At 44.0% G+C, this 26004-nt stretch overlaps 1 protein-coding gene across 1 annotated transcript in view; it reads right to left on the bottom strand.

Annotated features, from left to right (window-relative positions):
• The window catches only part of GRIN2B (glutamate ionotropic receptor NMDA type subunit 2B), a 173647-nt gene that overhangs the window by 4535 nt on the left and 143108 nt on the right, over nt 1–26004 (bottom strand). The window contains exons 7-10 of the mRNA XM_019474821.1: nt 24337–24462; nt 21122–21351; nt 4255–4415; nt 1947–2134 (exon numbers count right to left, since the gene is read on the bottom strand). Coding sequence (XP_019330366.1) covers nt 1947–2134; nt 4255–4415; nt 21122–21351; nt 24337–24462 — 705 coding nt within the window. The remainder of the gene's footprint in view (nt 1–1946; nt 2135–4254; nt 4416–21121; nt 21352–24336; nt 24463–26004) is intronic.

The following is a 26004-nucleotide window of genomic DNA, read 5'->3' as shown; positions in this document are numbered from 1 at the left end:
CCCCCCCGGCCAGCTTTCCCCAGTTTATGTACTGAGCATGACGTCACATGGTATGGAATGTCCCTTTGGCCAGTTGGGGTCAGCTGTCCTGGCTGTGCCCCCTCCCAGGTTCTTGTGCACCTCCAGCCTTCTCAGTCGGTAGAGCATGGGAAGCTGAAAAGTCCTTGACTAGTGTAAGCGCTACTTAGCAACAACTAAAACATCGGTGTGTTATCAACATTATTCTCATACTAAATCCAAAAGACAGCACTGTACCAGCTACTAGGAAGAAAATTAACTCTATCCCTGCCGAAACCAGGACAGTTGTCCACCAGATGACTGAAGACCTGGCCTCACAAACTTCCACTTTCATATTAGGTCAATGAAGGGAAAAATCAGTGACTGATACTGGTAGATAAAAGTGAGTCACTTCTAAATGAAAACATTGTACTTTTCCAGCTCAAAATTCAAAATGTTGATTTTTTTAAATCAAAATGTCTGATTTTGAATTTGTTTCCATCATATCCATAGCTCATTAAAACTAGGTGCAATGTTCCCAAAAATATTTGTGTATTTTTACCTGTTTTTCTTCCCTTCAATTTTGTCCAAATTCAACACTTCCAAGCCCTTTGACCAATCAAAAATATTACTAATTTATATCAGCTAGGAACAAATGTTCTGTAGTCTAATTTCATACCCCACTTACTCCCATTATGGTATTTTCATGAGGGGAAAGAGAGAAATAATACTCATACACATACTGAGACATTCAGAAACAAACTAATTTTGCAGGTTGGCAATTCTTTTCATGCTGTTAGAAAATTTAGTTTTTCACATTTTCAACCTCAGTCCAGTGACAGGGGGAAAAAATCCATATATTTATGTGGTGCCATAGCACAGTCTTTAAAGCTTTATGAAAAACTTATGTCTTTTTCTGAAATAATACATATTAGGCTGTTCAGGAGACAGAACACCCTATCCGTCAGGTGGCCAATTTTCTGCTGAAGTATATCAGAGCTTTGTTCTTTCCATATTTATTTACCATATGTTGCCATAGCACAGTCTTTAAAGCTTTATGAAGAACTTATGTCTTTTTCTGAAATAATACATATTAGGCTGTTCAGGAGACAGAACACCCTATCCGTCAGGTGGCCAATTTTCTGCTGAAGTATATCAGAGCTTTGTTCTTTCCATATTTATTATACCATATGTTATTTTCAGATTTCAGAAAAAAAGAAATACTTATAAATAAAATAACCTGTGAATTTTAGTTATTCAAAAAAAGGACACAGCAAGATGTAACATGGAATGGAAAGGGAAAGCCAGGAAAATATTTTCTAAGAAGGAATTCCTCATCCCACGAATAATTTTTTTTAATAATAGCAATTTCTCTGTAAAGGATGAGATGAACTAGGTAACTAGTTCTGATTAAAAACTCGCTCCAGAATATGCTTCTGAGTCTCAAGTCCTTCCTTGTTTTTTTTTTAAGTTTTGGAAAATCTGAGTTAACTCTTTCATCCAGAAATATTTATCCTTTAATTTTGTAAACTCTGCATGGCTTGACCCTGTCTTGAACTATAAAGCATGGGATGACCACGGAAAGTCCAGTATAATTAGTGGGTTTGGTCATGGCAAAACTTCAAAGGTAGTGAAAAGTTCACAACAGAAATCTTGTTTTTACAAGACATTCTTCACACCAGATATTTTTCAAACGTACATCTGAGCTGGTTCTATGAAACCTTTAGTGCTTTTGACATCGCTTTTGATGATACTGCTACCCTGCATCAGTAACATAAAACAAGTGACATCCTCACATTTTTGGTGCAATGGCTCTAACCTAACCCTTGCTAATAAGTTCTTGTTCTCAATGCAAATCTGAAGCACCAGAGCTAGGAACTTCTATTTCTTACATGCAAGACTTAGTATTTCTTAGGAAAACTCCAACTCCTCTTTTTCTTGTCACTTACCATCTCCAAAAAGCTGTAGAATGGCAAGATCAACCTGGCGCTTCCAGCCTGAGTCCTTTTGGATGGCAATGCCATAGCCGGTGGAGGCAAACACTTTCCCACTCCCAATCGTCACCAGCTTGCAGCCTTCATCTCTGCCAGCCATGTAGTTTAGCACTGCTGCATCATAAATGAAAGCGTCCAACTTCCTGCACAGGTGCAAGAAACAAGAGCGATATAGTACAGAACAGATAGAATCTGTATGAGTTCAAAGGTGTTCTCAGGTAATTAAGGCAGAAACGAACCTCTTTCAGATAGACTACAATAGGCTGCATCTTCACCTTCATCAGAGTTAACTAAAATCTGAGCCTAGAACCTGTTTACAGGTGAAGCTAGATTATAAATAAGGACTGTCTATTTCTTCCTGACTCTTAGATAATCATCATTTCTGATCTGAAAGAAAATTTGGAATACAAACATACTGCAAGATAAAGATGAATGAAGAGCAAGTCAAGGGGATCTATAGTCCTAAGAATAGCTTATATTTCTGTACTGTCTTTCATCTCAAAGGAATCTAAAATGCTTTATAAAATGTATCAATATTAGATAGCAAAGTAGGGGCTGGAGTAAGGAAAATATTATCTCCGATTCAAACTGATGGCATGACTTAGCTGAGCAAAATGTAATTTTTTCAAATTAAATATAGTCAGGGCATCATGTTTAACTCCTCTATTACTGTGAAAAGCACTACTGGATCTTTACCAGTGTCAAGTGGCCATGATAGCAGCTTCATGGTTTACCATGCTGAGTAGCTCTTTGGTAAAGAGTGCTTAGCTGAAAACCACATGAAAAATTGTTTCAACACAAAGAAATCCCCATTATGGGCTGCGATGGGTAGGGATGGGTAGACAGCACAACAGGCTGATGAAAGCCTTCCTCTCGCTGCAACAAATTGATCTGGGTGTGGGGGCAGTCTCAGGGGGCTCCATCTTCCACATAACCAAAGACAGCCGATGAGTAAATCCTCCCACTAGACCTGAAATGAAGCACTTTCCGATAAAAGACCAAAGACCTTCCACCTTGCACATTCTCACACCCACGCTATCTTTTCGATCCACCTCCTGCACATATATTTCCAGTATGGTGATTATCTCAGTTCAGCTGCGTATCTGTGAGGAAGTCTGTCCAAGGGTGGATATGAAGCCAGGATGACATCTACTGCAAGTGATGAGCTCTATTTCATCCATATATTTCCAGGACAGAGCACATTTATTTCCTGGATGATGACTATCCTGGCAAATGTACCTTCCCAGGATGGCATCCAACAATGGTACAATCATTTATAATGGGCCGTGTGCCTGTGAACCTGGCAAACAGGTTTAGGAATATTCAGTCAATCTAGTAATTAAATTGGCTGAACATCTTTATTCGTGCTTTGGAATGAACTTTCTCATAAGAGTGCAACACGGGTGTAAGCAAGAATGGTTTTTTTCACTGGGGCTGGGCTCTGACAACCAGAATGGTCAGGTCTGGGAGGACGTCTTTAATTATAAAGGACAAAGGCTTGCAAAATGGGGTTTTAAGCTAGCTCCTTTACAGATTCACTGTTATTAAAATAGGATGAGCTGTTCAAACATACTTTTTGCTAATTATTTTTCCCACATTTCCCAAATTACCCAAGGAAATGCTCCCATTTTATATACTTCCTTATTAGTCAAACAACATTTTCTTCAGCCCTTGATACTAAAATATTCCAGAGAGAAGGGCTACTTCCAAAATATTTGCTTCAAGCACAGCTTCCATTACGCTATATTAGCTAGTGATACACTGGGGTGGGATTAGTCTGACAAGGATTGTTTCAGCTTCCTGATGAACATAATCTTTTATACACAGAAGGAGGGAAAACAAAGGAATTTCCAGATGACAATATAAATGCTCTGAAAAAAACTTTGTCCACAGAGGTCTGTGAGCTTTTCCTGTGTACGCATAAGGACCCATCAGCATGAAACATCTTGACAAAGCAAGGTCTTCAGGACTAATATACACAAGGCTAACATACACAAGGGTACAGAAGATCCTCTTTTTTTTTTTTTTCCAAATAGTCTTATAAACACAGCAAAACCAGAAGCTCTTACACAGATGTCAATAGAAAAACCTGGATAAGAGAATCACAAAATTATTCTTCTGTGTTGTGTGTGGTCTTGCTATACTTTTACTTATGGAATGATAATGGAGGCTTATTTTCCAAATCCCACAAAAAAAATTCCAGAGAAGCATGCAAGGAAGTCAGGTTTCTGTGGTGAGTAAGCATGGAAGAAGAAAGCCTCACCCAGTCTTCAGCGAGAACAGTGCATCATCCACCCCCCTCTGATTGAACTTCACCATGTAGCTGTGCATTTCAGGGTAGTTGTTGCGAATGTTCCTTTCTGTGCTGCCATTGGGAACCGTCCCGAAGCGGAAAGGGGGCGAAAAGTCATTGGGTTTCTGGAACTGGAGAGACAGAAAAAGAATATTTCTCACAATCTTTCAGCAAGAAGCAGTCATCTGAATGGGAGAACACACTCTCCTCAGGAGGTAGTTCTGATTTTATTTTACTATCAGGTGGAAAACATTATCAAAAAGATATTATATTTCACTGTTTTCAAACACAAACATCTCCTGTTAGTGCCTAAGAACCAAGAAGTGAATCTGAGCAAGCTGGTCTTTTTGTCCACTCTGGATTAAGTGCATAACATAGACAGTGATCAAAGATTAAAAGGAGGTTAGACAAAAGAAGGTTAGATAAAAGGAAAAAGGAAAGGGAAAAGGTTACAGCAGCTTTAGAACACAGTCAAGGAAAGATTTTCAGTAAAATCTATGTGCATTTTATCCACAGTGTCATTTATTTTCTAAGTATCTTTTTCAGCTCTGTAGATGCCTTTGCACTTCCTGATTCTGACTGAAGTAGAAAAGTAATTAATGAGGAGAGATGCCTCTCAGAACATCTCACACCCACTTCACCAAACGAATGATCAGCTTTCAAAATTTTGGGCAAATGTCCCAAATGAAATGCTATTAGTGGTTGCAACTCACTAGTAACATTTGATGCCCAGAACCAAGCTGGCAGAATACTCCAAACCTTTTGCTGCTCCCAAGAAATACATTCATCATAACATTCCCCTACGGCTGCAAGGCTGTGAGATTTTATATGCCACTTGCTTAACTCAAGTCATAATCAATGCTCTCTGGGGTTTTATGAGCAGTAAAATTCAGACTGTCAATTATCAAGACTGCTTAAAACCCCTAGAACCAGCAGACGGGAAGGAGCACAGAATTGTAAGCCAGGAACTGAATAAGCAGTAAAGAAAAACATGCAAAGGTGGGTTAGATGGAGGGAAGCCCCCTATTCTCTTGATATATCAAGCAGTAGCTTGCCTGGTGCTAATTCTTGACTCCCAGCTGTGACTGTATATTTGGATGATCCTGAGAAGCAAGCTAAGAACATGTTAATGGTCAGACCAAACCCATTTAACAGCAACAGTTCACCTGGTACATGAATATATGCAGTCATGTACTGCCACCTTCTATAGTGGAAATGTGGCTACAGTCTATAGCTATAGCTTAAAAAACATGCAGATGAACCTTGTTCTTGAGTTCTGCTCAAAGCCAGTTTGGAACCTGGTCAACTCAGCTGAGGAGGCCAAAGCCACTAAAGCAGCGTATCTCATTCACAACATCTCAGCAATAAGGCCAACCAGGAGCTGTGTCTGTGGGTAAGTGAACGCACCATTCACATCACCTGTTTCTGTGTACCAGTCAACTCATCTGGCTGTGCAAGGGAATAATCTCTCCAGTTTGGAAGATAAGATGGGCTGGCTTATATGTGCACACATGAGCGTGTGAGAGAGAACACACGTCCTACTCCTTTAAGCCAATAGAAGACATCAGGGCTGTTTTCTGAAACACAGGTTGGCACATCACCAAAAAAAGAGGTTTCACACAGCATAAAACAGGCAGTAACGTGGCTCTTAGAACCTTGTCACACCCCCTAGGGATGAAGACAAACTCATAGCTATCAAAACCTGTAATGAAAGCAAACTTTGACGGGAGAAAAATCACTGCAGTGTGCTAAAATTATTCTTTTTTACCAAGCTGATTATAGCAGCTGCTTAGGGGACCCATCACAAGAAGGGCATTGCCATACCAGGCACAAAGGAACACAGTGTTTCCCCTGACATGCTAAAACAGGAGTTTGCAAAGCGGGCAGCTTGCTTCCCCAGAGGCTGCGGAACCCAGCCTAGAGGGCAGATGGGGCACCCCCCATCCCCATAGAGCCCTCCAACAGAGTCAAGTCAGCAGGGCAAGCAGCAGGCAGGCCCGAACAACATTGGTGAGACCTCAGCTTCAGCATGCCCTTTGAGAGCCTCTCTCTGGGCCCAAAGAGTGTTAAGACAAAAAGAGGTCCCATCCAATGTCCATTTTATACCTCCACCCTCCATTCCCAGTGATACAATCTCTAGTTTTGTCTGCTTCCATCCCTGTGTCTATGAACTGGAGTAAGAAGGATTATAGAGTCAGGCAGGGCTGTGGTAAGAGAAACGATCCCACCACTGAACTATCCTTTGTCCCCCCTGTGTTCCAGGGCCCATCTTAGCAGCCAGAGGTGAAAGGCTCCATATTTAATTTTTAACCTCCTGGGCAATCGGTATATAAACTAAAACATTCCTCTTGAAGGAAATGACTGGTTTTGGCAACTGGAAAAGCATGTTTCTAGAGAAGGAAGCCAGGCTGATGGCTTCTACAAAACCACATACTGTGCATTCACTCACCATCCCTTACCCCCTGCTCATTCTTCAGTCAGAACACATCTGCAAATGCAAATTATTCTCCACACACCCACATGCACACACACTTCAACCATAGCCTGGTGGACAACAAGAGAGGAAACAGTCTGAAACAATCCATATGGGACCCACACCAGAGAACTTTAGTAGGTGGGCACAGCTCAGTCCAGGGATGGAGGGATCTCCAAGGAGCTCTCCAGAGCCAAAAACTGCTGCATCTTTCTGAGCTCACTTCTGCCCCACACAGCTCATACTGAAGGAGCAAGAAGACATACAAACCTTCCTAGAAAACACATAGGACAGATGGGGAAGGAGTGTGTCCTCTCCTGGCAACACGGTGGAGGAACTTGTGTGGAGGAACTGGAGAAGATCCATAAGGAGGAAAGTCAATTGACACTGTTGTCAAAGAGTTCAGTAAGGAAAGCCACTTGTTTGGCTTCTCCCAAGGGCTTGGGAGAGTGGGCCTGGATCAGAAGTGTCAGCCCCATGGAAGCAGGGCACTTTGGCAGGCTGGTCTAGAAGGAGTCTGAGAGACATGAGACAGGAGCTGAGACACGATGCAGGGGCCATTACATGGAGGCAGCCTGTGCAGAGGTAATCTCAATGCCTCAGTAAATATCGACAAAGGAATTAACAGCAGATATTGACAGAAAGGGTCAGAATTTAGATTAATGAGAGAGAGCTCTCCCATCATTTAATGTAAATGTTTCTCCTGCCAGAGCCCTAAGTCACAACTACTCTACCGCAGGCATTTGCAAAGAGGAGCCCTGTGAGGCTCTGGCAAAAAAATGTGGTGATAACAGGGGAGGGGAAGATAAGAAACTGCACCGGTTGCTGAGCAAACCCAGCTGCAGAGAGTCACAGGGAGCGGCAAACAGGGCTGTACAAGGTCGGCACTTGTAGGACCCCCCCTCACACTTCCCTACAGCAGGAGCCTTGTCCCACTGCCCACAGCTCTACCTGCCTCGAGGGATGACTGCCTGGGAGGGAACCTGCAGGGCTCAGCTGCAGCCCTGCACCCAAAGAGCCCTGGGCGGAGGCGTACCCCGCCTGCAGCCTCCCGCTCACTCACCATGGGGCCTCGGTCGCGAGATGCTCCCCTTGTACCCAAGGTGATGTGATACGCTCTTGCCCATGAGAGAAATCCCTTACGGAGCGGGCTTCACATGAAATGTGGGTGGGAGGTGGATGCTAGAGATGGGGGTGGGAAGCAGACACCAATCATAGAATCATAGAATCATTAAGGCTGGAAAAGACCTCTAAGATCATCGAGTCCAACCGTCAACCCAACACCACCATGCCCACTAAACCATGTCCCTGAGCACCTCATCTACTTTAAATACTTCCAGGGATGGGGACTCCACCACTTCCCTGGGCAGCCTGTTCCAATGTTTCACCACTCTTTCAGTAAAGAAATTTTTCCCGATATCCAATCTAAACGTGCCCTGGCGCAAGTTGAGGCCATTTCCTCTCGTCCTATTGCTAGTTCCTTGGGAGAAGAGACCGACTCCCCTCTTGCTACAACCTCCTTTCAGGTGGTTGTAGAGAGCGATGAGGTCTCCCCTCAGCCTCCTTTTCTCCAGGCTAAACAACCCCAGTTCCCTCAGCCGCTCCTCATAAGACTTGTTCTCCAGACCCCTCACCAGCCTCGTTGCCCTTCTCTGGACACGCTCCAGCACCTCAACGTCCTTCTTGTAGTGGGGGGCCCAAAACTGAACACAGTATTCAAGGTGTGGCCTCACCAGTGCTGAGTACAGGGGCACGATCACTTCCCTACTCCTGCTGGCCACACTACTTCTGATACAGAAATACATACCAAGTACACCTGAAGGGCTGGGGTGGCTTTGGGACATGAGATGCCTGTGCTCAGAGCCCAGTGGCTGTCCACCTCTTCAATCCCTCACTCCACAAATTGAAATCAAGAAGCATTAAGTCCAAATAAGACCACAGCTTTGGGAAAGTAACCTCTCAGAGTCAGAGAGCAGAAATCTTCCTGCTCTGGAGAGCGATAAACACACAGGCTGGGGGCTATTAGCACATTCAGAGTGGAGAGCCCCTTTCCTGCTCCCCCCCGCAACTCGCCATGAGAGCTGTCGGCAGCAGCAGCGAGAACGGGTTTAAGTGACTTGTCTGGCAGAGCTGTTTCATTAGCAATTTGGAGCCGTGCAGTGCAGAAAGCAGCATTGTTCTCAGATGTTTGAATATCAATCTGCATAATGAAACAGGTGATAGGCGCTCTTCCTATTCAGGCAGCCACGACTGGAGCGGATTCAGGGATGAGGGGAAGGGGTTATTTCTAATTGGCCACAATTAATTTGATGAGAATTTTTTTTTTCAATATATTGTCTATCACCAAATGGTTCCTACAGAAAAGCGCATCTGCACTTATTTATCTGCCTGATGTAGGCCCTGTTTACACTGTAAAGTGTTTGCCAATAGCATTGAAAGCAGTTTCCCAAACTCAGCAAGCTCTCACAACAAAAGGCTTTTTTATCAGTCGATCTACTTTTACATTGCTTTAAAAAAAAAAATCCCCTGCTGGATAACATAATGAGCTGGCAAAACTTGGTGTGAGTGTGCGTGCGTGTACATGTGTAGTACCTTACCTTTACACAGCTTCTCTGGGAGAGCTCCTTTCACTTTGTAAGGCCCAGACCCTCAGTTTAAATTTTCTACCACAGCTCTGACCTGCCAAAATAAGGTCCTCAGGTTCAGTTCCTCTGTTAGCTGCAAGTCCAAAAGAGCTTGAGCCCATGTTAGATACTCTAGGTTCAGTTCATTTGCCCAAGAGTTAAGTGCCAAGTTGAGATGCCCCAGGGAATTTCACCCTGGGAGCAGGTCTCTCACAGACCCTGTGTCAGATTTGCCAGCCACCTGATGGTATTTTGGATACTCTGGTGCACCTAAATTGGCTCTAAACATCTACATTTGCACAACTGAATCTAGCCACTGGATCATTTGGCCCTCAGGACATCTTCTCCCACCAAAAGTACAGGGAGCCAGCTGCTGTGGGTAGCAGACAGCCCCAAGTGCCCACCACTCTCTTGAACTTGCCCATCAGGGCATCAGTCACAACCTTTTGTGCAGGCACCTATAAGCAGCACTCTGCTTGCTCTTTTGGCAGCCGTACAACAAGCAGATATCTGTTGTGGCACAGGCCAAATATCTCTAAAAAAGATGGCATTTATTAGTGAGCTGCAACGTAAGATTTAATGACATCAGGCTAGAAAAGCAAAGTCCGTGCTCGAGTGCATAATTTTAGCACAACTTCTCTGCATTGCCCAAACATCCTTGATTGTCTCCTCTTGCTCTTGTTCAGCTGCATGTCACTGCAGTCAGCTTGCACCTTTCCTCTTTGCCTGAGAATCCAGTCAGGCTGTTTGCGCAGGAGCTTCATGCAGAACTTGTTAAAAATTAAAGGGTGGGTCAGTGGTTTTCAGGTCTAACTCCGAGGTAGCTTTATGCCTACATTTAAGTCTTGATAGACTACACATGTTAACAGCAACATGTCTTGCCCTAGCTGCCTTGCTTCTGTATCCTCTGTTTCAGCCAGGAAATGAACTCCTTCACAGCTAATGGATGACTCTCAAAGAGAGGAGGCGTGTCCTTTTCATACCCCCATAATATGTCATTTTTGTCCCCCAAGCTGCACCATGAACAATGCCACAGAATCACAAACCTGGATCTGGCCCTGAGAAGATGTCTGCTCTGCCCCTCTCTCTCCGGTGGGTCTCTCCTAAACATCACCATTCTTTACAGCTCTTCATTCAGCCTGCTGTGGAAGATGGCTGGTGCTAGAGACTCCCTCATTCCCTGGACAACCCACACCAGGGCTTTACTATTAGAAAGTTCTTCCAAGTGTCTAAACTAAAGCCTTCCTGCTGCAATCCAACTGCAGTATTTTCTGTTATCTTCACCATGGGCAGGGAAATCAGAATAGTCTCTTCTCTGAAGATGCATTTTATGTTTTTGAAGACCGTTGAGCTGTTTCTTCGCCATGTTCTTGCATTGGGGCTAAAGAGGCCCAGTTTCCTCAGTCTTTCTTTGCAAGCTGTATTATCTAGACCTCCAACCATTCTTGCTGCTGTCCTTTGGCTGTATCCAGTAGGTCTTTCCTTGACTTGCCTTTGGTTGGTGGACATGCTCTCCACCTCCACTGTACCAAGAACAATCTGATCATGACCCCAAGATGCTGAGAGAACATTACACTAAAAAAGCTCTCAGCAAGATAATAAAAGCATTGCTAGTGAGAGTTAATGCTCGTTATTACTCTCCTCAGTGCCTCTCTATGTTATATCCTTTTCCCTCTGTCCTTTAGTCTTGTCATCTGCAGCTTGCAAGTTCTTCAAAGCTGTAACTCTGTCCTGATTTGCATTCAGGTGGTGACCAGTTTGTTTCTGGAACGTCAATCATCACTGCCCGAACCATCTTCAGGGCTTTTACTGTATTCTTTTCTTTATCCAGCTTGATCATGCACATAGGCACATCCACACAACTGTGCCCCATCACCTGTCCTGGTAGAGGAAGTGCTCTACAGATTCCCAGCGTGGAGCCTGCTCTGTTGGTATGTTGGTGCAGGGCACTTTTACATTGCTGCAATAGCATCCCAGCTAGGAATGTGCCAGCCCAACAACGTAGGGAGAAAATCATACTGCAATCCTAAATCATAGCACTGGTACAATAATCTGTGAGGAGAGCAGACTAAAGAGACTGTGCTGCTCATTCCTCTGTTACTCATGAATCTCTTGTACAGATACTTCTCAAGCTTCATTCCTAAAGCATCCCTCTCCCCTCTGCACAGTCACCTAGCTTTGACATTACAGACATTTTTTACTCCCAAGGTGGAACTCACAGCCATTTCCAAGTGACTACAAGTTTTCAGATCCGCCTTTTACCCTAGCTCTGATTTCCTCTCTTCTTCTGCATTCCCTCACAGATATCATCCTCCACCTCCTCAGCAGCGGTTGGGACTCCTCACAGCTCAGAATCCAGTCACCACATCAACTCTTCCTGATTGTTGGACCCAGTCGCAGAAATCAGCCCTGAGATTGCAGTGGCAAAAACCCAGTTTCTTGTCTTCACCAGTCAAACAACACATGCCTTGATTTATAAACAACAGCAACCAAAAAAAAAAGGAATTAACAGCATCAAATTCAATATAAGTCAGTTTTGGGAGGGCATAAAAATACCTTGTGCTCCCTCAGACTTTGACTTTGTGGTTTATCTTATTATTCAATACCCGGTGATGTTTCAAATTCTCTGGTCTTGCTTTGCATAGTGCTTTCACCCATGAATTCCTCTAGATAAGTCTGAGAAAGGAGTTATCAGTTAGTGCAGCTGACTGCAGCAAAGTTGGCAAAGAATTAGATTAAAGTCACTTTTAAAGGAAGATGTAGGGTGGGTCAGACCCACAAACAAGAAGAAAAGTATCTATGAATGTCTGGTGGTGAAACAGGGACACGTGTGGGTCAAGGAAGGGAACAGAGCAACCTAGGGACAATGCAGAGGTGAGGGGGGGCAGGTGAAAGCAAAAGAAAGGAGTTCAAATATAGCAACTTTAAAAATAGTTGTCCTTGTAAAATAACTGAGATGAAAGCAGAGATCCAATTGGTGGAAGAAGCCGCCATCACATGCAGTTATTGCCAGAGCAATGCACACAGTAGGATTGTGCAGCCTCTTTGCAAGCTGGATTGCTATGTGCAGACCTGCTCTGTGCCGCTTCTGCACAGAGCAGAAGACTGCAAACCTTGGGCAGCGCAGTGTCACCCCAAACAGATGGCATTTCAGGGGTCCCACATCTTCCATAGCCAGACCTACATGCGCATGCTGGGACCACACTGCCTTTCTGCTGACCCAGGCGTTACGGATACACCAGGCCTGTGGGGCCATTCCAGAATCAGACCATCACATGTGGACAGAGTCCACCCACCACCAACAAACCAGGTGTCTTCTGGGTCTGCCAAGTGTGTGAGCACTATGCAGACCTTGTGCAGCTTCTCCAGTGTGTGAGCACTATGCAGACCTTGTGCATAGTTACCCAAAAGGTAACACTAAGGCTTTAAAACTTCCTCAGGACACATTTGGCAGGCTAGAGGCTTCAAGTCAGTCACACTGTTAGGTGTCCCTCAAGCTTGACCAGAGAACAACATCTGTAGTGGAATCACTGAGCTTCACCAGTGAGAGACGAGTGAGTAGTAGCTTCACCAGTCAGAGGCTCCTTGCACAGCCCTAATATTAGTAGGTGTGGTTCAGACGAGCACAGTCTGTGCTGTGTGTTGCAATTAAGTGGGCTATGGGATCTTAGGTACAGTACACTTAACTTTCGCTTGCATGCATGTAGAGGATGGAGATCATCTGTTTATCCCAGCATCAAATCATGCCATGTATTCCATTCTTGGAAGTCAGCTTCCTTGGAAGCTAAACACAATGGGGCAAAAGGCACCTACTGAATAATCCCAGGCAAGCACAAAACAGATAGTGAGGCAGAAAGATGCCGGTTAGTACACTCATGTCAATATCATTAGAAGTGTAGATGTTCATTCAGAGGGAGAAAATTAACTGATGAAAAAGTCCTTGAGAGGAGCGGTGGCAGGTAAGTACAGAGGAGTTTGAAATCTGCTTTGTTTGCACATGAGACAGCTGGTTAACAAATTATGAAACACTGAGAAATTCAGGGGATGTAGTTTGGTGGGAGAGCAATTCCATTTTTCATCCATTTTTCACTAAGAAAGGCAGATCGGAGCCTCCTATCTTCTGAGCACTAATAGCCAACCTGCTTCAGCACTTTGTATATGGGTACCAACCACTGGGCAGTAGGGTGAAACCCTGCACAAGTCTGGCAAACCTCCCAAAGACTTCACTGGGGCCAGAATTTTCATCCAAGTAATTAGAAAAGCCTAGTCATCACATTAATGCAATTTCTTAAGCACCTCTGTAGGCAGGGAGGCAAAGCAAAAAGCAGGGCACTCGAGGCAGGGCAGCTGGGGCATCCCAGCACCATCCCAGAGGTGTGAGAGAATGCCTTCCTTTAGACTTCCGCAGAAAGCTGCCTCCCATCTGCAAGCAGATGACAGCAGAGGAATGAAAATTGTATCACTCCCTTGTGACTCCTGGGGCACTGGAGCAGGTACACCTGATGCAAGCAAGCCTGCTGGGCCACCAAGACTCAGTGGAAGTTTGACCTTGAATAGCCAAATGCCTGGGAGAAGCAGGGCTCCTTTCCACCAGGTGAAGTCAAAATGCCTGGGAAGATACAACCTGCCAAATATTTATCAAGTATATGTATGTACATATAACTTCAAAGATCATGGTCACTAGCCATAAGCAATGAAAGGGGGGGGGCTGTTGTATGTTTTTTTAATCCTGTAGATCTCATCCTCCCATCCCCTCCCCACCAGTAATTCAGCCCTGATCATTCAGATGAAGGAGGCCAGCTCTCATCATTCAGGCTGCCAAATCCTGGTGGCAGGGCCATTGTCTTTTATTTGACTGCAGAGTGCCAAGTACATTTGTGGCACTGTATAAATAATAAATAAAAATATTCATTGCTTCCCTCTCCGCTGACATATACTGACGCGAGAAGCAGGACAATCCTTTGCTCCCTCGCTCCCTCCTCCCCTTACATAACTCTCCGAAGATGGCTTTTTCCAGACTGCCAAAAAATTAGCACAGAAGCGACCAAATTTGCCCAGAGCCTCCAAAGGGTTAGGTCCAAGAGCCAGTTAAAAGGAAGATGAAAAGGAAGAGTCAGTGGTGGCTGAGGCCTGGGAAAGGCCAGGACAGCATGGTGGGGGGAATGCAAAAGCTGGAAGCTAAGGACCATGCCGTGGCCCCATTGCCAACATCCCTTATCCAGCAACTCCCACCCGTGCCACCAGCAAAGCTCAAGGGGTTGCGTTTCTCCCTTTCCAGCAAGGATGAATTAAGCCTATGGTCTGACTCTGAGTATCCCCTCCCCTTGTATCTTACCTGCTTAAGTTCCCAACTAAACTGCATTTTAACTGGCACTAATCCTGAAGAGTCCCATTACAAGTTTTTACTGCCATTAAATCCCTCCAGATCAACAGAAAAGAGAGAATCCTGAGAGACTGAGTCAAGGCTAAAGCATATCGCAGCCTCCTCACCGCTCTGCACTACGCAGCGCTGAGCTTAAAAAAAGAGGGAGAATGACAAAGAAAATAGGACTGAAGTGGGGGGAGAAAAAGCATGCTTGAAAACCTACTGCCTTTAAACATTTATAGCTATAATACTACTGAATCACTTTTTAGCACACAGGCACAGAGGTTTATTCCAAGGATCTCAGAAAGCTTAAAAATTGTGCCAATCCAAAAGGTGCAGAATGACTAAATCTACGATAAATGTACCCATCTACAACTGTAAAAAATTATCTGAGATCATATTTATGTACACAGTAAATGTAAGTCAGCAGTTAGAAAGATCTATTACTAACATACGATACGCTGTAGCTATTTTAATAGCTATTTATTAATATGAAGACTTTAGCATAATACGTAATTACACAGATATATACTGCACTATATAGTATTTGTAAATAGTTCATACTATAGTAACTGATGATTTACAAAGAGGTGCAGAGATATCATCAGAATTTAAGGCATAAAATTTCAGACTATCAGAGCTCTGAGTTTTCCACACTTCACTATGAACCAATGTTTGTTATATTAAGCACTAGTCAGTACCACTAACATTATATATAAAGGTCATATTTAAGCAAAAGACTGAACACAGTTCAACTTATTTACAGGAAGATGTCCCCCCCAGAGAAGCACTGTGGAAAGAAATTCAACTCTACCCCATGACATAAGGTTTGGGGGTTTGGGACTTCTTTATTTTTTTGTGTTTTGGTCAAGTAAGGTGCATCGGACTCTACACATTTTAAAAAAGGTTCTGATTTATCACAAGAGGACAGAGTTGGAAGTGGCATGGTCTTACTTCTGTCTAGCTAACTCATATCTCCACAAAGGTCTCCTGACAATAAAAATCATACTGATGTTGAAAGGACTGCATATTTTCTGCATTCGGACACCGCCACATAAAACTTCCTTTGTATCGTGCAGAAATGTGTGAAAGTACCACAAATGTCTGTTGACAGTAAATGCGCAATCCCCTGGAAGATTTGTACTGCCTCCAACCCATCCGGTTAGACAATCTTCCCCTTAAAGACCTTACAAGGTACAAGACTGACCCCCACTTTTGGTCCCCTTGGAAAATTTCTAGCTGACAGATATACCCACTCTGCGTTTTTCCTAGACTTCTCCAGAACAGGTATTTGTTGTACAAAAGCTGCAAGCTCAGAAAAGCATTTAACTTCAATCATGTGAATAATAGCCCATTGACTTTAATGTTGCCACTCATAAGCGCAAAGTTAAGCACATGCTTAAGTGTTCTGCATATCTGGGATCCTTGTATAATTTAGATTTAATGTGCCACAGAGTACAATGTAGGAAATAATTCATTTTTCAGTTTCATGGCCAAGCATCTATTACTGCAGAAATACAGCAGATCCTTTTTTGCAGGTTTTTCAGTGAGACTTTTGCTTTGTATCAACCTGAAATGTTTCATTCACCTCATAATAAAGTGTTGTTTTGTCTTCCAATTACCTCCTTCTGTCCCTTTCCTTTGTTATAGAAAAATATCTTTATTTTCCTTTTTTTTTTAAATGTAGGTCAATTTTATGAGTACTACCTTTAGAAAATGACAAGTCAAAAATACATGTCGGAAATATCAAAGTATTTTGTTTCAACTACACTAAAATGAGCTACTTTGGCAAATACCAGTTTCCCTCTGCCTTCTTACGCTCTCCCCAGATTTTTTTTCAGTAAAAACATTGGCCAGTTTTAACTCCAAAACTGTTTTTTTTTTTAAATGTAGGTCAATTTTATGAGTACTACCTTTAGAAAATGACAAGTAATACATGTCATGTAGGAAATAATTCATTTTTCAGTTTCATGGCCAAGCATCTATTACTGCAGAAATACAGCAGATCCTTTTTTGCAGGTTTTTCAGTGAGACTTTTGCTTTGTATCAACCTGAAATGTTTCATTCACCTCATAATAAAGTGTTGTTTTGTCTTCCAATTACCTCCTTCTGTCCCTTTCCTTTGTTATAGAAAAATATCTTTATTTTCCTTTTTTTTTTAAATGTAGGTCAATTTTATGAGTACTACCTTTAGAAAATGACAAGTCAAAAATACATGTCGGAAATATCAAAGTATTTTGTTTCAACTACACTAAAATGAGCTACTTTGGCAAATACCAGTTTCCCTCTGCCTTCTTACGCTCTCCCCAGATTTTTTTTCAGTAAAAACATTGGCCAGTTTTAACTCCAAAACTGTATTTTTTTTTAAAAGCATATATATTGAAAAAAATAGCTGACCTATGCTGCACAGAAACAGGCTCTTTGTCTCAACATTTCATTAACATCTTAAAAAGCAAATAAGTCAAATATGTGTGAAATTTCAGCAATCTATATTAATTTGCAGGCATGCAGAAATCCATTTCTCTCCCTTTTATGTCAATTACAAAATTACCATTTTGATACTTTATTAGCTTCTTTGGCATTTCCAACTAATTTATAGGCATGGATACTATTTTTATTATTATTATTAACCTACTGCATTCTAAATTATTTTATTTAAATGCCCTGTTGGTTGTCCACATTTGCTTTTATTCTATTACTACTGTATATGAATGGAAATTACATATAGCTATTAGATTATTTCACACATTAGTTCATTTTATATAATCTTTCCTGTATTTATTGCCTTCGTTAGACTGAAATACCGCAGGCACTTGTTTCTCTAATGTGTCTGAAGCTCTCCCGTTATTGGAAATTGGGTTATATCTCCTGATTACAGTCAGATGAAATCCAGACCCGGGAGCTGACTGCAGTATTCTGCGACAGGCCATCTTACCAGCAGGGCTTTCGCAGGGGGTCAGGGCCATAGCAGCCCCCCACATGGACCCCAGACGGATGCAGCCCAGCGGCACATGCAAGGATGCTCTGGCTGGGCTCGCCGGCACTGCTGCCGAGGGGCAAAGCTCCGGCCGAGGAGCTGACCTGGTCAGCACGGCTCTACACTTGCCAGGACCACATCCAGCCGCTCCACTGCATGAGATGGACCGGCGGAGGCAGCGAGCGCTGGTTTGGCATCTATGCAGGAAGAGCGGTTCGGCACACCACAAGCACAGGGAGCTGGAACAGAGATGCTGTCAGAGCAGCTCTTTGCCTGCAGGACTCACGAGGCCAGTGCTGCTCTCAGGGAGGAGCGGGTTCCTCCTCCCTCAAACTGCCCGTGGCTGCACCGGCATTAGGAGCCACAGCTTGACATATGATTTAGCAGCTGCAAGGGTTAACATGGGGGAATTAACAGCCATTGTGAGGTGGGTTCCTGGGTCAGCTCTGGCACCAGTTTTGGGCCAGCTGAGCACAAAGGGGTGGCATTCAGCAGGGTGAGCATCACCTGGACCAGAAAGAGAGCGGCAGATGTCACTAAGCTCAGTACAGGGAGCCTCCAGCCACGCTCAGTCCAACGTACTACCCTGGCACAGAGGTATCTGCTCCAGCCCAGCTCAGACGGGCCTGCTCAAGCATCCACACAGCACAGCAGGGACATGACGTTAGTCACTGTCTTGCATGTCATTAGGAAGTAAATGCTGGGGCACAGCCAAGACACCATCCAAGTCTTTAGACAGCTGGAGCATTTCGGCCCACTTTTCTGGGGAAGCGGCAGGTCGGCAGCCATAGGCACCTCTCAGAGTGGCTCTTCCCAGGCAAGGCCCAAGGAAGAGGGTCCAAGGGGACCCTCAGGGTGGCTGTTGCAGGGTATAGCCAGCCTGACCTTGACAAGCATTCCTCAGCCAGGCACAGTAATGAATTTTGTGAGTGCATGTGGCATTTTGGCTGCTGTACAGTGCCAGTGGGACACCTTCCCCAGGTACTGTCATGCTACAAAGTCATTTGCAAGCAGATCTGGGTCTAGGCAAGTAGAAACAATATCCCTTAAAATAACTAGCCCTTTGCCTGTTGGCTTGGATTACATCCTCTGCTGACTCCTTGTGCTGGACACAGCTGCCCTTGCTAGCTGATGTAGCAGGCCAGGAGGTTCATCTCCCTCACTTCTGCTGTGGACACCAGATCACACACTGGAGATAAAAGAGACCAGAAGCTACAGTTGTTCCTCTTGGCCACCTGGCATTGGTCAGTGACTGCCTCCTTTGAAAGTCTGAACCAGCTAATTTAAGGAGGCAGGAAAAGACACCTCCATCTCCCCTGCACGTGGCTGCACCCTGCATCCTGGCCAAGCAGTGCATTGAGGGGGTTAGCAAATTACAAGCAGTATGCGGGCTTTGGAAGAGGGAAAAGAGGAAATTCAGAAGAATGAATTCCTCCCAAACCAGGGCATCTTGAAGCAGTGTGACAGATGCCTGGATGGCTTCTCTCAAATTCTGCAGGGCCCTCTGCATGTCCAGAGAGTGGAAAACTGAGTGGAAAACCATAAGCCCAGTAGATCAAGCTCATTCACTCACATCTTTCGCATGGACATATTTCCACCTGTATTCTCCAGAGGCAGCAGTTGGCCTTCAGTTTTTACTAGCCAATTTTCATCTGATTCCAGATGCTCTGGTAGATCGTAATTTTATCCAAATGTTGCACTTGCACTAGCAGCTGTGTTTGAGGCATACCACAACAATCTGAATATGTACTGTGGCCTTTCTCTTCCCCAAGGAACAAAGCACATATGCTTTAGAATAGCAAAAGCAAATACAGGTAACATAGGCAAAGAAAAGTAGAGGAAAATGACCTCAATCCAATACACCCAGGAGGCCCTACAGTGAAATCAACTAAAATACGCCCAGAGACCTGTATCCAAAGGCTCTGTGAAGCTCCAGGAGTTACCGCTTTCAACTGATATTTCATGCACGTATCTCTGCAGGTATGAAGAATATCTTGAAAAACATGAGAATGAAAGCGTGGGTCTCTCCATGAGCCTAGGCACAGCCTGAAACAATAGATCACAGGTATGAACTATCCCATTTAGCTCAAACAGTTGAAAATCTAATGATGACAAACTAATGTTAACGCTGATAGGGCTGGCTGATTTTGAACAGTGCCTTTCAGCGTGAGGGAGTCCACAGCTTCTAAGGAGTCTCTGCAACAACCTCCACCTGGCAGAAAAGCATCCTGCCCCCCCACCCCCTCCTCAACACAGCACACTGCAAATGTGGAGACAGCATGAAACAAATTGAGGTTGAAATTAAAACAAATAACAGGAGCACTTCTGCACGGATTGTATTATTATGTGCCATATTTCATTCCAGGAAAAAACAACAAAAGGAAAAAAAAAAACTCTTAAAAGTTAATCCACCACAGAATTTCCAGCCTGCTGCACAGGACACTGTATAGACAGGGGGTCTGGCCACAATTAATTTCTAGACTGTCATGGGGGACACAAGAGACAGTAACTATAACCAGTCTAGCAGTAACAAACCGACACTTGCAGTCCTCTTGCCGCTATCCCTGGTAGCAGTGTGTGCAACCTATTGCTATTTGGTTGCCCTACAATGGCATGACCCCTTAAACAGCCCCAGTGACTGAGTAACAAATTCAGCATGGGCAATCGAGCCTCACAACACTCAATTCCTTGTGAGTAACCTCGCCACAAAGCAAAAAAAAAACAGTGTGCAAAGCTTCAGACCCTCATAAACCAAACAGTGCTACCCTGCATGCACGAGCAGTCTCCTCAAAATCCTCAGTGTGCAGAGCCCAGCAAAAGCAAATGCTCTGCGAGGACAAAATGCAGTGCATGTAAACAAGGCAGCGAAACACACTCTGAACAGGAAACCATTTCTTGTGCTAAGCTTCCAAAGGCCTCAAAAAAATGACAGTATAACTTCAAATGCAAGCAATAGTAAATAATCAAAGCCACACTGATTTACCCCCATGGGCAGAACTTGTCCCCAGAATAAACTAACAGATCCTATTTGCTAGCCTAATGGCCAGCATTCCCGCACAGACAAATTATTTCAACCTGAAAAAAACAGGTTACAGCCATTACACACATCATCTCCAAAGCTCCATTAATTCATTTCTTGCTGACAATCAAGGCGTGGTTTGGGATCATGCAAGCAAGCACAGTTCAGTTCTGTTTCTAATTCATTCCTGAAGTGCTTAAAACATGTAAAAATGCAACTGAATACCAACGAAGAACAGTTGTGCTATTTAAACTAGGGACTAAAGCTATGATGTGACTCTGAAAAAACTGAACTCTTTCCCAGTAAAAGCAAAGAAAAAAGGGTAGAGCAGCCTCTTCTGTGGAAAAGGCTGCTTTGGGGGTTTGGGTGGATCCATTACCTTTTTGTCGCTCAAGCCAGACACCTGGTCCACGTATTCCTCTTGGATCATGAAGGCAGCCAGGTTGGCAGTGTAGCTGGCCAGAAATATGACAGCGAAGAAGGCCCACACCGACACCATGATCTTGCTAGTGGTACCCTTGGGATTCTGCACTGGCACAGAGTTGTTGAACACCAGCCCCCACAGCAACCAGATAGCTTTGCCAATGGTGAAAGAGGGACCTCCTGGCTCTAGAGTGATTGAGAAACATGATTCCACAGTGAGCATCTCAGAGTAAGTGGTCTGCATTCTATTCATATACACATCTTGACTTCAGAGTTAAGAGCAGTATCTATTCACACATGAAATGAATGTCCGCAGCTGTGCTCCCCTATGTTCATGACACCATGTCTCAGAAAAGTGCGACCCTGAAGAATTACTTTTTTAAAACATCCTCAGGCTTCCATATTTATTCTGTCTCAAAGATTTCCGCTGAAGCCTTATACGAGGCCTTTTTTTGTATCTGATTGGAGTATCTAAAAGCCCAAACGTTCCATTTTGGTTCAAGTGTTGTCACCAGAAACAGAGTTTGCTCAGAAAAACTCTATCCTCTTTGCTAGATACTCAGCAATGATGTTGTCCTTGAACTTCCAGTATACGCCTGTGCAGAACACGGCCTTCACTGTACTTGTACAGGTGCAAGGAAGAGCACCATCTGAAATAACAGGTCTCTACAAATACCTCTGCAAGAGGGTTTCATTACCCAGCCTGTTGAAGACACACAAGCCAGAGAAGAACACAGCTCCCTCTCCCATGTTCTGTGTCTAAGGTACATAACAGTGACATATACTCTGGTCTATTGCAGGAAAATCAGCAGCTCTGCCCCAGACAGTTCAGAAGCAGATCCAGTGTTTTAAGAGCTGCTATTTTCCCTATTCACTTTTCAGCGTGGAGGCTCAGTTATACCCCAAAAGCCATGTGTGCTCATGAAGCACTAGGCCTGAAAACTTGTGAAATCCTGCCAGTCTCCCAGCAGCCTCAGATCCCCAGCATATGCTGGTTCCATTAGCGGGAACCCAAACCAAAATTTGCTCAACTTGAGCACAAGAGGAGCTGTCAGGGAGACTGCAGATGCAATTACTCCAAGGATCCTGCTTCAGACACTGAGAAGACCCTCTTAGGATGAGAGCCCTCTGGCACAGTTCAAGGGTCTGTCACTTTTCCAGTAGTGCCAACCTGGCTCTGCAACCTTTTGGATTAGCATCCCATGTTTTATCTCCTCCCTTGGGTAGGCTGACTGGTGCCTAGTCCTGCTGCCTCTGGTTAAGGTTGGCTCCAGCAGAGGGACAAAAGGGAAGAAAGTTTTGACACTCCAAACCCCTAAGCAGGGAATAGCATAGATCATCTGAAAGCACTGTGTTACTCTAAATACAACTGAAAGGTGCAAGGGCCTCATTTTGCACCCTGAGAACTGCACACCAAATTCAAAGCAGAATCATCACCTGGCAAAACTGGAGCATCTAGATGTCAGGGAGACAAAGTTGCTGTAAGAAACATGGTTTGGCAGTCCTTGTCTTTTTACATGCTGGATTGGTAGCGTTATATCCCTCCCTACCTAATGAGCCCTAAGACACACAGGTGTAAGGCCTGCAAATCATCAGTGGGAACTGTAAGGTGTAAGAAAATCTTGAGAATTTCCCTCCTAAAGCCCTTCTCTCTCCACTGATCACTCTATGTGCTTTCACAGTTACTTTGTCAGCCACAAACCAAGGCAGCAATGGGAGCCTCCGATCCAAACCAGGGACACGGAATCCTTCTGAGCTCTCCAACTTTGAATGCCCCAACAACAACCGAACATCATTTAGGGGTTAGATCAGGACATGCCCACCTGACCCTGGAGAGAAAATCTTGGTGTCCGTAAAGAGAAAATGCAGGTGTGGGAGGCAGGGGTATACTGTCATAGACTAGTTTGAATGCAGTCAAAGTAACATTAGACAGAGTGTTCATTACCAAACAAGCACTGCAGTCTCTGCAGCTGATTTCTAGACCTTCAAGTTACAACTGTCAGGCATAATATCTGCCTGATCATGCAGTACTGTTCATAATTGCTCAGAAATATTGATACTTGCAGCTGCAGTTCAGCTAACTTAATAACTGCATGACTGCACACCTGTACTAAGAACTGCTTCCAGTCCCACATCTGTATTAATATGTCTCAGGAGACTCATAGGTTTAACGGTATTTACTTGTGTCCACAGATCCATGTGGTTATAATCAGTTGCCATAAAGGCCCTCCATAGCTCCGTGTTAAGAGAGAAGTTCTCCACTTCCCCATATATGTGGTTCTGCCTGCATTCTCATTAACACTTTTTTTTTCACTCCTCTCTAATTTGATGGCATAAATTCACTCAAAGCACTAGACTGAGTAGCAAATGAGTGCATTTTCCAATAACTGTCTCTCTCCCACTGTTCTGAGTGGACCAATAAACCCAGAAAGGTTTGAAGGGCTAATTCATTGGGGGGTGAAGATTATGGAGATGACAGAAGGCTCAACCTGCTAACTTCATGCCAATAAGGCAAAAAAGGCTGTCTCTTAAGCTGTCTGTCCATCCTCTCTTTAACTCATCAGGCTGTCTTCTGAAGATCAGAACCACAGAGATAGGTCACTCACTTGTTCCCATCTTTCCTGCTGCCCTTGCAAAATAATCCATCACCCACTCCCAGGAAAATGAGCTTCCCACTTTCTCAGTTGATCTTAGCAAGCCAGAGAGCCAAGTAGGGGAGGGACATGCCCAGGTGACAGATGTGGAGTCTGGAGGACATAGCACTATGCTGGGAGGCTGGCAGAGCAGCTTGCTCTCCAGGGAGACGTAGCACTGAAGGATGGATTGAAAGCACTGAGCCCTCTGATTGCCTCAGAGAGGGCAGCACCATAGGCACTGCCAGCACCAGCTACTAGGACCTGTTTCCCCTCAATGAGAAATGAGCTGAAGCTGGTGCGTGCTTTAGAGATGAAAGGCGACACAGCTCCGTCTCCTGAGCCAAGCAAATTATCCATTATACACATCTGCTCTCTTCAGAGCCTTTTTTCCACCTCCATCCCTGCCCTCTTTAGTCCGAATGCACAGCTCAGAGCGGGCTAGATCCATATCATGTTCAAGGCAAAGGAAACGCCCTGACAAAGGAGCCGGGATTGGAAGTGAGAGAGGATCATAGCAAGGAGGGACTCCCCTTACCTCTGCCATCAGCAAGGCACCGATTATAGCCCACAGGGCTGAAGTACTCAAAGACGAAGACAGCCACCGCAGAGATGATAAGCAGCATCACAAACATCATCACCCATACGTCAGCACTGAAAGGCTCTGGAAAGGAAGAGAAAACCATGGTGAAAGACCTGATACACCACCTCACCCCTCTCTCACCTCCTTTGCTCTCCAGAGCACCCCAGTGAGAGTGTGGGGCAAACTGGGCTGCGGAAAAACAGAAGGTACAACAAAGCCTTCGACCTGAGTCTGAAAAACTTCTTGAATTGGGAGAAGTGAAGTTTCTGTCTCTGTAATGACTGCATTCCTTCTTACTGTTACATTTGTGACACATGGCTCCATCTGGAACTACAAGCAGCCATTGTGGCATGCATTGATAAAATAAAATGCATCGATAAAAGATTGTTCCCAGGAAGTCCTCCAGCACCATCTGGAGAGAGTGGGGAAAATCAAGCAGAACTGGCAGAGTTTCAGACAAGCATCCAACTTTCAAGATGCTATTGAGCCAAAGAGCATCTCCAAATTTCTGAGGTTCAGCCATAATAATAGTAGGTTTTCAGCTATTCCATTCCTGTAGCAATGGGAACACTGGCTCATTCTAGAAACGTTAGTGTTCATATTCTGCAAGTGTTTGATCTCTGCCAGGTTTTCTCCTTCTCCGAGCCTGAACAGATAAAGATGGGACTGAACCAGATCAAATAAACTTAGAACTTTGCTCCAGACTATAGCCAATATTGCAACCTCAGTTAAATTGCAATTTAAAATTTTGGAGTTAACTATCGTTGCTTTTACATACCCCAGCAATATTGGTGGGCTTGGCTAAAGGCAAAAACTCCTGAAGAGTGAATAGTCATGAAGCTCCTACTTAAAGAGGTTTGGAAAAATTTCTTTACCCATATAAAGTTATTTCTGTTTGTAATGTTCTCAGGATGCTGGCAGAGAGCAGACAGTAATTATATAACTCATATACTGTGTTTGCTGCATTATAAGCATTTTATAAAGCCAAATAGTAGATAGTAGGAAGGCATGGATGTCTTGGGGAAATGCAGTAACATTTCTTCATTCTCTGATCACCCTCCACCACCAAAGGACATTAGAAATCACTTTATTGGAAGACACAGTGTCAGCACAGAACTGATGGCTCAGCTCTTCTTGAAAAGCTCTATTAGATCTCCAACTTCTACCAGTTGCTTTGACAAGGGAGGGTCAAGTTAATACCTTTTTTACAAATAAAGTCTCTTAAAGTGCAACAATTTATTGCTAGTTGTTATCACTAAGTACTATGGCATACTAGCTATAAGGTTTGAATCAATTTTCTTCTGGTTTACACTCCTTGAACATGCTATTAGTTGAGTCACTGGGAAACCACATGCTGCAGAGTAGGTGACCACTCTGAGTGAGCCCATTCTTTGCTGGGATTAGGCATACAACTGCTGAGAAATGCCTTGGAACTCCTAGGCAGTACCTGTTTGCATTTGCCTGGATTTTGCTTGCTTGGGATTTAGAACTAAAACATCACAGTTTATTTTTATAGACCTGTCCCACAGGTACTCCCAAAAAGGGACTTTCAGGCTAAGAATCACAAGCAACCTTCACCTAATTTTCAATGAACACGGGGTGAAGTTTTAATTTTAGATTAAA

The sequence above is a fragment of the Aptenodytes forsteri genome, unplaced genomic scaffold, assembly GCF_000699145.1.
Source record: "Aptenodytes forsteri isolate BGI_AS27 unplaced genomic scaffold, ASM69914v1 Scaffold284, whole genome shotgun sequence".
Classification (NCBI taxonomy): Eukaryota; Metazoa; Chordata; class Aves; order Sphenisciformes; family Spheniscidae; genus Aptenodytes; species Aptenodytes forsteri.
This window is presented reverse-complemented; position numbering and strand designations above follow the sequence as displayed.